Source organism: Callospermophilus lateralis, chromosome 3 (assembly GCF_048772815.1).
Source record: "Callospermophilus lateralis isolate mCalLat2 chromosome 3, mCalLat2.hap1, whole genome shotgun sequence".
NCBI lineage: Eukaryota > Metazoa > Chordata > Mammalia > Rodentia > Sciuridae > Callospermophilus > Callospermophilus lateralis.
Window position 1 is genome coordinate 83,803,544 of NC_135307.1, and position 12,811 is coordinate 83,816,354.

At 34.1% G+C, this 12,811-nt stretch overlaps 1 protein-coding gene across 2 annotated transcripts in view; it reads left to right on the top strand.

Moving 5' to 3' along the window:
* Cdin1 (CDAN1 interacting nuclease 1) overlaps window positions 1-12,811 on the top strand; it is a 226,479-nt gene that overhangs the window by 57,802 nt on the left and 155,866 nt on the right. The window contains exons 2-5 of one of the 2 annotated variants that reach the window (XM_076848474.2): window positions 539-584; window positions 1,475-1,539; window positions 8,838-8,898; window positions 12,104-12,176. In XM_076848474.2, coding sequence (XP_076704589.1) covers window positions 539-584; window positions 1,475-1,539; window positions 8,838-8,898; window positions 12,104-12,176 — 245 coding nt within the window. The remainder of the gene's footprint in view (window positions 1-538; window positions 585-1,474; window positions 1,540-8,837; window positions 8,899-12,103; window positions 12,177-12,811) is intronic. The other variant, XM_076848475.2, reaches the window with a different exon arrangement.

Sequence of the window (12,811 nt, forward strand, 5' to 3'; positions counted from 1 at the left end):
GTTTCTATTTTCAAAGCACACTAGAATCAGTGGGAAAACTCCGGTGTTCTCTTTGCTACTTCTAATAAAGACTAAAGGTTTTACCCCTGAATCTAGGGAAGCTGTGGAAAAGATTACCTATCTGCTAACAAAATAAATTTCAGGATGTTGCCAGTGAATGAGCTGCATGTTCTCTCTACTTTTATAGGATTGGACTGTGTCATTTGTTTATGGAAATAAGTCTTGTTTTCTTGTGGTCCCTTTTAACACCATTGTATACTACAGATATGATTTACAATCATTCCAAAGTTTAAAAAAATCCAAATAATATGATACTTGCTTTGAGACCATTCATATCTTTCCCTTTCCCTTTTCTCTCTCCTTGACCTAGCAGCAGGAAGCCTTTGTTTGAGGTGTTCATCTGGAACAACTTTTCCACACTTGTTTTCATGTTCTGTTAGATTACAGGGCAGCAGGCCTACCTTTGAAGCTCCTTTCTCTTTTGTTTCTTTGCCGTGCACTCCAGTAATTAACTTTGTCCTTCTTTTATTTGTTCCAGTCAATCGCAGGCCACTCTGCTGAGCATCTTCTCCCAGGAGTACCAGGTTAGAAGTTTTCTCCTTTGTGAGGGTTGACAGGTGCCTAATTGAATGATGAATGTCCCTTTATTTCTTTGTAATTGAACTGCCAGCTCTCTGATTGGGTTGGAGGATGTTCTCCTTTCCACATCAAGCACCGCCTGTGTCTCAGTGGAGGCCTGCCAAGCCTACCCATCCATCTGTCTAATAACATCTAGCCTTTGCTTATTTGGTGGACCTGTAATAAATTATGCTAAACCATTATTATTCTGACAATAATAATTTCCCTGTGTTGCGTGGTTCCATGTGCTAAATGTTTGCTGACTTGCACTGTCAGTGCTGCTTTCCATTGCTGACAGAGATGATGATAAATGACCATTGCTGGAGTGGCAGAAGGCAAGAGAGGCAGAAAATGGAGTCATTTATCATGAGATGACAGGTGTCAGTCAAGTGGCAAGTCTCTATGGAATTACTTTTTGTAGTTTTCAAATAAGTTGTTTTTAAGCAATGTTCTTCCTGGTTAAAAATGGCAATTGCATTGTAAAACTAGAGTACAGAGGACTTAGATGGAATTGAATTGAGGGAAAATTAATACGAAGGTTGAAAGAGGGAGCAAGTTTTTCTTTGCCCTCTGCAGCCCTAAGCAAACTTATTTAGATTCAATTACAATGACCCTGTTGGCTTTTACATATATACTGTACCTTGTGGTACAGTCTGAAGACATCCCAGCCAAGCAATAGAGATTAAAATGCATAGGCTCATAGAGTAGAAGGAAAAAAAGTCCTACCACCACCAAAATCCCCAAGCTATTATTCATTTGCCCTGTATGCTAGTCATTGAGATCAGGAAATATGTCATTATTGTTCTTGAACTTACTCTGTGACACAATGTAAAGATTTTATTTTGTTTTGTTTCAGAAACATATTAAAAGAACACATGCCAAACATCATACTTCGGAAGCAATTGAAAATTATTACCAGAGGTATGACCTGCCTGCCCCACTAGAGGGTATCATAGTACCTATTAATTGTAATAATAATTACGAATAAATTAGATTATCAAATTAATTTTCTTTATTATACCCCAAGACACTGTTTCGAATCTGTATTTAAGACTTTTGGTGTATTTTTGAATGAGTTTTCAATTGTAGACCTAAGAATATAGTGATGCTGTCTTATGGTGTGTGTGTACAATACTAGGTAGTTAAAATATTATTGAATCTCAGTTGGTTCTTGCAACTTACAATAAGTGCATATCTGTCTAAATGCTTATGTCCATATATGCATACATCTATATGTTTATATGAAAATTCTGAAACCAATTTTTATTTCTTATTTAGATCAGCAAGTCAAAAGAATATGATTGAATTTTGATGTACCTGTGTTTTGTGTCATAGGTATTATGTTAGCCACGTTACAAAATAGGGAAGATGATCAACTAAAGACATATGGAAATACATCGTATTGTATGATTGTCACATTTTAAAGAGGGTTTTATATTTTAAAAGAAAATCTTGGGCATCAAATCAACAACATGGTATCCAGAAGCTATCTTAATTGTAGCATTACTTATTATAAATACTTTTCAGTCTCTTGTTCTGAAACAAACAGAATCTTAAATAACTGATTTTTTTTTAATTTCTAAAATTTGTACTGTTATTATAATATGACTTAATAATTTATAACACTAAAGGTTTGCATTAGAAATGGTTTGTTTCTTAAATATTTCAAGGGCATATTGGAAAGGAAAATTGTTTGAAATATGCTCTTAAATTATTATACTCAGATTGAAAGATCAACCTTTTCTGTTTGAGAGTGACACCATTGATTTCAGATGAATGATTTTTATGCACAAAAATTTTATGAATGAAATAAATATGTGGATAAAGTTGGTGCCATATTTCTGTAGTCATTTTTAAGAATTGAGGTATAATATTGAACAGAGAAGTTATTGAAATTAAATTTTTTTGTAAAAGTATTCACTCAGCCACTTGATAAAATGTTTTCTTTGTTTTGAGTAGTTCAATCTATTAAAGATACATATGCTTCTCCTACTCTATTCTGAACAGTCTTTGTAAAGTTTTAAGTAAGTTAATCAAAAGTCACAACTACCTTATAACATTTAAATTTCAGTCATAACCTTGATCCTATATTATAAAATTAAGACTGTCCATAAAGTCCTGTGAAAGCTGTGGCATTCATACTCTCCAAAGAAAGATTGAAAGCCATTTTTTACATGCCAAAAAAATACATTCTTGTTTGTAAACCTTCTAGTGCTAGACTGTCATAGAAAAGCATGCTTTGATGTCCAGATTTAAAACCTTGAAACACAAGCTGAGGAAAAAAGACCATTTTAGAGGAAAGTATACTCTTTTCTTCGAAATTTGCAAGCCCATTATCAGGTGGTGGGGCCACCCTGTGTCACTCGCCTCATTGTAAAAAGATGTTTTTTGTTTTTTTTAAATTAGATTCTAATATCTCTGCTACTTTTTAAAATATTTGTTTCATTAAAAAAACATTTTAAGTATGGAAGTATGAAAATACATTTTTGGATTATCTGGGTAGTTTAGGCCAGAGACAGACATTTTTCACATTGTCACTCAGTAATGAATGGTTGAGTGATTAGTAATGAGAATATAGAAATTTATTTCTGTATTCTGAGGAGCTAGAGCATTTGAAACAAAAACATGAAGTTATGCTGTAATGAACAGATTCAGAAGAAAGCAGTCTGACCAGTTTCTTACCTTATCACTAGTTTCCTTCCATACTGCTGTTCTGCACTTTGTGACCGAGGATAAGCATGTTGTTACCTTTTGGATAGATTGACCTCACAAGCCTCTTGTTCTAAATGTGCAGGCCCAATGTCCCTGTTTTCACTAAGATAAATTGGTCTTGAGAGGTTTTTGTTTGTTTTCCAGCTGATTATAATAAAGGCAAACTGTTGAATGAAAGCATATTTAAGCAGTTTGAAAATGTTAGTGACAAATTAATTTTTTGCTTTATAAATTAATACTCCCCATTAGAAAAATTAAGCACCTTTGTGATGGTATTAAAAAAAGAACAAATGAGTATGCATACTTGTGCCATTCAGAGATAACTGTTGGTTAAAATTTCATTCCAGTTTTTTGTCAACCCATTTTTTAAATATTTTTTTTAGTTGTAGGTGGACACAATACCTTCATTTTTATTTATTTTTAAATTTTTATAATTTTTTGTGTGGTGCTGAGGTGCAAACCCAGCGCCTCACCCGTGCTAGGCAAGCACTGTACTGCTGAGTCATAACCCCAGCACCTCAATCCATTTTTTATATAGATGGTCATACTTAAGTCATAATGTACATGCAATTATGAATTCTGAATTGTATACTCAGAAAAATGTAAATGATATAATAGTATTTTGTAAAAAGCTTCTTATTTTATTGGTTGCCTTACTTTGTCATATGAAAGTATCAAAAGATACTGAACTATTCCTCCATTGAACATTTATGTTTTCAATATTTTTGATATTATAGATAATACTGTGATAAACATCTTGATTCATGAGTCTACATTTTGGATTCAATTTTTTATGTCTTTGTATATTGGGGCTGGGGCTGGGCCTCAGTGGTAAAGTGCTTTCCTTGCATGTGTGAGGCACTGTCTTTGTATATACTTACTGGTGCAAACAATGGGAATGCTTAAAAAAATCATTATATGTTGCCAAATTACTGTCTAGGAATATACTGGTTATATTCCTACTCACAGTATAAGAGAAATTTGTGTTTTTGTATTCTTGGTAGTATTGAGATAATATTAACTACAAATTCAAAGGATGCATTTCATGTGATTGAGTCATGATTAACTGAAACTTCATAGGATCCAGATAGCAGAAGAAAATGTTTTGAATTACTGAGGAAATTTCCTCAGTTCTCCATGTTGTGTATTTATAGACAGCTGAAGTATTGTGTTTAAAAACAATTCTCTATTCTTTCACACTATACTAATGTCATTTTATTTCCAAAGAGGAAACATTTTTGATAAAATTTATCTAGTTTTATCTAACCGGGTACACATGGATTTATGTGCACAAACGTAATTGGTTAGATTTGCAAGTCCTCATCCATAGTGAAGGTCAGAAATACTATGTCTCATCTCCTTCCTTCTCCCAAGACACATTGACTAAGGGGCTACCTTAAGTAGCTTAAGAGAATCAGATCATTTGAATTTTATTCAGATATTCACACGGAGAAAAGGATAGTTCGATTATGATATTGACAATACATAATAAAATGATTCTGAAAATTTGTACTTTTTTTTCAGTTAGCAACATTACTGTGTTTGCACTATATCCTATCCACATGCTATAAATTGACTATAAAATGTGACTAACACAGCACCTACGTTCAACTTTTCCATTTAGTGGGAAAGCAGCTGTGTACATAAATATGTAAAATGTGGTAAGAGAAGTTATCCATTTGAGGTGTGTGGGGTAGCATGAATGTGTACAGTCTAGGAATAAAAGGCTCACCTTTACAAGTTTGTTGAGAAGGGGAGAGCTTTCCATGTTGAGAGAAGGCCTTCAATAGCAGAGCTATGATGTTTTTGAGGTAGAGTCTAGAGAACAGATGGAGAATGGCAAAATAGCCTGGGAATACAGACAGGTACTGAGGATCTTGTTCAAAGGAGTAGTATTTTTTCTTTTTTAAATAGGCAGTATGAACCCAGTGGTAGATTTTAAGCAAGGAGTAGACTATACATGTTTTTATGCAGGGAAGGAAGTTCTGTGGCATTATAAACAGGATAGATGGTTGGGTGAGCTGCAAGCAGGGAAGCCTCCTACGCTAGCTCTTAGTATAGTTTGGGGGAGAGAGACTGGCAGCAGTAGCAGTGGGGATGGGTAATGGAGATTTTAGAGGTAAATTCAGCAAAGATACTGTTTAGGTGTAAGCCTAGCATGATAATTTAGTTAGGTTTTTGAAGTTTTGCCATTAGATTTATTATGAAAATATTAAAGATCAAATAACTTTATCTTATATTTAAAATAAGTATATATTATTTAGTTTTAGATGCTAATGGATCTTTCACAGCCAAAAAACATAAAGTAGGTCTTCTCTAAGGATCTTCTCAGGATGACTTCACCCATAGGCTATATATTTGTTGGTCCCTCCCATGGCAGAACTAAAGAATGAGGTGTGGCTTCTAAGTGAAGTAGTTTTAATTGACAAATTTGCCTTAGGAATGGAGCCCAGATTACCTAATGTATTGTTCAGGATGATCTCCTCATATCCTCTTCGCCACACAGGTCTTTGCTAGGGATCTGTTGGATATTTGTGAGGTCATACTCCAAGGAGCTTCCTGTCTAGTTGGAGAGAAAAGCAGACCATTATGCCAGTGTCAGAAGTACATGCTGTAAGTTTGCACATCTGTGATAATTCAGAGAATGATAGCATCTTTTCTTTTCTTTTTTCTTTCTTAGAAATAGGATCTTGTTGTGTTACTCAATTATTCTCTAATTTATGGGTTTAAATGATCCTCCTGCCTCAGCCTCCTATGTAGCTGGGTCTACAGGCACGTACCACTACCCCGGCTCTACAATTTCTGATTATGTCTCTATTGAATATTTTGGATACTTCAATATGTTTCTTTGAGTGCATATATGAAAATCTGTTGCTTTCATGTGGAACCACAATTAAGTTTTCACAAAGAACAAAATGAACCTCAAGTTAAATGTAATTACTCCCTCCCATCCCCTAAGCATTTCTGAAGTGTGGTAGGATATAGTTGGGAAACAAATGGGGCATAAATTCATTAAGAAGTAAGTTTACTGTTTTCATATGAAGGCACCCCCACTAGGCCCTGGGCCAGGGGTCAGGGTTCCCTTTCTGAGCTGTACTGCTGCCATTAGAGCCTGGGTAGGTTTCATCAGTGCACTGGGATTAATTTTCCTAATTTGAACAACTGAGAAGCTATGGCCAACCACATAATTTCTAGTGTAATAACAACCTTCAGATGTTATTCAGACTATGTAAATATAGGGGATTACTATTATTGCTTGACCATGTCTAGTTTCTTTAAACTTGGTGGAGGTTTCCATTGTTTATTACCAGGATAAAGATTGATGCAACATCTATGTGAAATCATGTAATTTTTATTCTAAACAGTAGTTCCCTGGCACAAGAAGTGGTCTGGTATCTAGCTATTCTCTCGTACTATGTCCAGGAAGCCCTGGAAACATGTACCTTCATCTCATGTAGAGGAGACACCCAAGTGCCTCTCTTATTGAGGGTCTTCCTGACTAACCCATGTAAGTCTAAATTGTATCATAACATGTATGTTATATATTTGTTCCCCCTCTTTTTTATTGAGTGTCTCTCCACTATAATATCTCTGTGGAGGTGGAACAAGTGCTGTTTTATTCCTTGATGCTTCTTCAGAACTTGGACTAAGGCCCAACCCATAGCTCTCAAAAATACTTGTGGGATACATGGATGTTTAATAGAAAATTGTAAAGATATCTTAATATGGGTTTAGGATTAAATATCCTGGCCCAGACAGAATCAGAATCCTTAATTAGTATGCACTTCTGGGGTTACAAACATGATTAGCTGGTGACTTGACTGAGCTGATTGGTTGTTGCCTGAGCAGGCCTACCCTACGCTGGAAATGTTCATGTCAATTGTGGTTCTTAGCTGACTTATTTCTCAGAGACCATCCTCTAAATTGCACTTGTCTTTGTTATTTTTTCTTGTTGCATCTAAAAGTCCTTATTTCCTAGTTAGTTTACTAAATAATATGTTCAAGAAGGGTCCCATTATGTGGAAATTGGATTTGTTAGAATTATTTTAAAGTTATAATAATCCTGACATTCTTCCTATCTTAAAAAAATTGCTTTTACCACATCTTTGTTACAGTGAGTGATGAGTTTAGGTAGACAATTCTCCCAATTCCCACCTTATCCAGAGTTTTGTTATCCATGGTGTCATTTAACCTGTGGTCATCTGGCATATGGCTTGATGATATTTCTTATGACTTAGTATCTGAAGATTGGTAATAGCCTCACACTGTGTAACAATACCTGTGTCATAAATCTTATCTCATCACATAAGCATCAAAAGAAGGGTGAGTATAGTTAAATAAGATTTTGAGAAATATCACATTTACATAGCTTTTGTTATCGTATTTTATTATAATTGTTCTGTTTTGTTATTGTTAATCTCTTAGAGTGCCTAATTTGTAGATTAAATTTTATGGTATGTATGTATGTCTAGGGAAAAACAGTATATTTAGGGTTTGGTATTATCCATGATTTGAGGCACCATGTCTTGGAATATGTCCTTTGAGGATCAGGGTGGATGACTGCAACTAGGAGAATGCAGTGCTATAATATATGATGGGGAGATGTACAGGCTGCCGCTCAGTTGCCTGTGCAGGGCATGACGTTACACTTGAATGGTGTTAGATTGAAGAAGGTGACATCTGGGATGATTCCTAACTTATCCAGGTGATGAGTAAGAGTAGGGGACAGTGACTGGAGATGAGGCTAGCAGAATGGAGTAGATAGATTATGAAAAACCTATCATAGAGCTGTTAAGTAGTAATAATTTAATCTTGAGATTTAGCATAGGGCCTTCAAAATATTTGAAGGAGGAGAATAGCATATTCAAATTTTTGTTTTAAAAAATTCACCCTGTCTTCCTTGTGTTGGATGGATTTGGGGAATTTTGTTTTTGTTTTTGATTTATGGTAAAGTTATGTGTTGATGAGAGCTGGAGGCTGTTAGAGAAATCCAGGGCAGATAAGTTGGTGGTTGTGTTGCCTATCAAAGGTGTGCTTGCCTACTGGTGACAAGGCTGTTCCCTTCTTTTCTTGATAAGGTATCAACAGCCCTCTGACGCAGAGGTAAAGAAAAAGGTGAGATGAGTACATGTATGCTTTCTTCAAATTATGAGAGTCACTTGTTTTCTTTCCATTTGACAGTTGTCTGTTGTATGGACAAAGTCAGAATGATATGGAAAGTTCTTTAGAAATAATCTCTTTGTTCACTTTGACATTATAAAAGGTGTAAACAAGGGAGACTGATGTGCTCATACCTCCTGGTCCTACTTCAGTTAGTTAGTTAGTTTTGAAGTTAAGTTGTTTTTGTTATCCTTTTCTCTTTAGTGCTTTTCTATGACAGTAGCATACTTTAACAGGAGTTGAACATGGCATTTGCCCAGGAGAAACGTGTACACACAGGGGATACTGACAAGTCTATACTTGCCTTTTCTCGTCACTGCATTATCACTTTGCTTTGTCTTGTCTAGGTACCTGAATGGAGTGGTGAAAAATGGAGCTGCCCCAGTGCTCCTTGAGCTGGCCAATGAGGTAATATTATTGTTATGATTTTATTTAAACTTGCATAAAACCTAAGGGGCCTATCTGAAGTAGTTTGCTTAGAATTATAATTAACCTTAAAAAAAGATTTTTGAGGTATATTAGACATTTAAATTGTTCCCTTGTCTCTTTGTACTTTTAATAATTGGACAAAGAACTTCATGTGTTAATAAATCAGTTGACATAATTAGTCTGCCTCTTTTAAAGCAAATGTATAAACAGCTTCTTAGTTTCTTATTTTGTGGAAAACTTAAACCAAGCATCTCAGGACATGCTCTTCTTAGGATATGTTGTCTTAATTTAGTGTGAGAAATACCTGTGTCAAGTAAAGAGATGTATGCCAAGAAAATCTATGCTAACTATTGTAAAAATGAAGAGAGAAATTGTATACTTAAAAATGTAACATTTACTTGATACATTTTTTTTGTTTGCAAACCTTTATTATTGCATGCCTTCTAGAAAAGTCTCTTTCTAAGAAGAAACATAATATTCTTATTAACACCAGTATAAAGTGATTTATTGAACTTATTTGTTAACTCTGATCTGCTTCTGTTTGGGGAAACAACTAACAGCCTTACATTTAAAACAGGAAGCCCTAAAGATTTCTTGTGAATGAAGAAGCTATAAAAAGTTCATAATAGTTGCAGAGAGCAAACCAAAAAATAAAATATTTAATTCCTAAACTCTAAAATATTTATCCACTGTAATAAGAGCAATACAATATTTAGTCTGACTTGGAAAGGCTTATGCAAACCTCATAGGGATGGAATGAAATGTACACTGTTTTTGTGTTGCATTATAATGGAAAACATAGAAGCAAGGCAGAAAATGTGTGTTTGCATTAAAGATGACCCCATACTATAAGCATTAAGTGTTGCAGTAGCAGCAAGTTCTACATGTTATATTAGCAAGGAAGGATGGCTTCCCTCACAGCTTCTGTTTGCTGTACTCTGCTGCAGTCAGCAAATGAGCAATTGCCTATCAGTAACTAGAAGGTTTTAATAGTCTAGGCAATGTCTACACAATCTGATAGGATAGTTACCATGTAGAATGAATTTTTCTTCTCCTTGCAAAACATGTATTTTATTCATTTTTTTTTCTGTTTCTGAAACAGGGTGCTCTTTAAGTGTCTCCAGACTTGTTTGTTACAGGTTGATACTATAATAACTTGAGGTATCTGAGCTATAATTAGATGTTTAGTGATTGTCTTTTGTGAAAAGAAAGAGTAAGCTAACACCATTCCAGATAAAGCATTTAGAAAGAAAGTGATGCAAATATGAAACTTATTTTTATAGATAATGATGTTGATGACATAAAGTTTTATATAGTAGTAATTTATATTCATTTGAATTTTTAGTGGATAGTTCTATTGAGCTTAACTTATTTAGCGGACCTCAACTTCCATCTTCTAACAATATGGAAAAATTAAATGCACCAGAACATGTTCCCCTACATCAATATATCTATTATTTACCATGAATGTATAGAGATATATAGCCAAAAATTATTGAAGGATTTTTTTTTCTTTCTGGCTGCAGATGAATAAAAAGAGAATAGCACTTTCTATGAGGTTTCTGGGAATGACCTGTACCAGATTATGGCATCTAAACAACTAAGCTGCCATTTTTATATGATAGTTAATACTTAAATGACGTATGTTTGCATCTAATGACAACTGATATGATGGTAATACTTTATGAGTCAATATATATTTAATCAGTGGAAACTAAAATTGATGGAGAAGTATATAACATTGATACATTACAGTGCACAGCAACTCCCTTAGATAAAAGCACTACATTGTTGATTTGGGGGGTAAGGGTTATAGGTGGCTGTCATTGATCTTATAAATGTATTAATACTACCTTTCCTATTCCAAGGATAAAAATGAACATTTTAGGAAATCTCTTTGTTAGTGTTAATAAGATCAGTCATTCTGTTCTCCCCACAAATATTTTCAAGTTAGATTTGAAGCACTATGAATTTTACTTACATGCTAAATTCTGACATGAAGCATGATGGCCCTATTTCAGAGAGAGATGGACACATGATTAATATGAAAATTAGGGAGATGCAAGTACCTGAACTAATAAGGTAGTCCTTATTCAGGCTGGACTACCTTCAGTAATTTCACCATTTTTCATGTGTCATCTCTGATGTGGGTTACTAGGAATAAGCATCTTCATGGAAAGCATTTCTTTCTACTTGGGGAATTTAAGGGCATCCAAGTACATACATATTTGAAAAAACTGTTCATACAAATGAAGCTAGCCTTTTTGTCTAGTTACTAAATCAAGATAAAATTTTGGTATGAATACAGGACTTGAAAACCTGTCAGGAAAAATTCATGGTGATAATATATGAGGAACATTTGCTGTCTTATCCCTAAGATTAAAAGACTTGTTTTAGGGAAGAACTATTGCTCTTAAAAACTACCTATTTTCTGTGCTGGGGTTCTGGCTCAGCATAGAGCACTTGCCTCACAGGTGTGAGGCACTGGGTTTGATCCTCAGCACCACATAAAAATAAATAAACAAAATAAAGGTAGTGTCCATCTACAACTAAAAAAAAAATTTAAAAAATACCTATTTTCTGGTGAAATTAAATCATGTCTAATGAAACATTTGCAAAACAGAAGACAATACCTTTACAAAAGAGTAGATGCAGTTTTTATTAATTAAAATGTCCATTCAACTGAGTACTCTTTGTTTTGTGTTTGATCCCTTATTTTTAAAAAAGTTAACTTGCTAGGTTCTATATTAAATAAATTGATAAGGAGCATTACATTATTTTGGACAAAATTTAAAATTAAGAACTCTCTGTAAATTTAGACAAGTAGGTAGAAAAAGAGATGACAAGAATAAAAAAATAATATTGGCTTAGCAACAAAAAAAAAATTGAGAGGTGAGAAAAACCTATTTCACTGTTTTAGATAAATACTATGTACTAGTTTTTCCATCCATTTGTTCCAATGTTATATTCAATAAATACGACCTGTTTATTCTTTTCAACAGCACAGATCATACTTGTTATAATTTTATTATAATGGAAGCCACCAAGGGTGGGAAAGATTTTAATGAATGATGCTTGCTGTGGTTGATTAAAATTGACTTAATCTTCATTGTTGACAAAATATTGGAATATCAACTGCTTGCACATCTTGACAGTTTTAATTTTCTACTTCTGCTTTATAAAGGTGGACTATGCACCCTCATTAATGGCTCGGATTATACTGGAGAGGTTTCTACAGGAACATGAGGAAACTCCACGTGAGTTACTTTTTTTTCCCCCCTAATGGTACTCTTTTACTCCCTTCTCCCAATTTAAAAATAATTTACACAGCATTTCAAGTGACTTAATGAGAGCCAGATTCCAAAACAGCTATCATGAACAGTTAATGACAATTAAATGCAATATAAAAGACCACCCACAATTTAAATACACTTCAGAATAATGCTTTCTTCTTTGTCTAAATTCTACATTCACCTCTCCATTCGGCTAAATAGACAATGTGTATGAAACTAAAAAAATTGATTCATCTTTCATATATAGAACAAGATACATCATTTAAAAAACCACTGTCAGGAACTGGTTCTAAAAGAAACATTCATCCTTTTTATTTTAATTCAGCAAGACTGAAGAAATACTACTTCCAAATACAAGAGTGAATTCCACTGGTCTTCATACAAGAAAATAAAAAATATACATATATAGAAAAAGAAAAGAATAGAGTTACAGGAGGAGGTGCAAGCCTAAATTAATTTGCCACTGAAAAAATACATTTTGTTATTTTCTCTGTGTCAACTGCATGATTAAAACCGGCTGTTAAGTGAGCTCTGGGGATGTGCTCGTAAAAGATTTATGAGTAATATTCAATGTGATATTCAAAGTGAGTCATGAATAT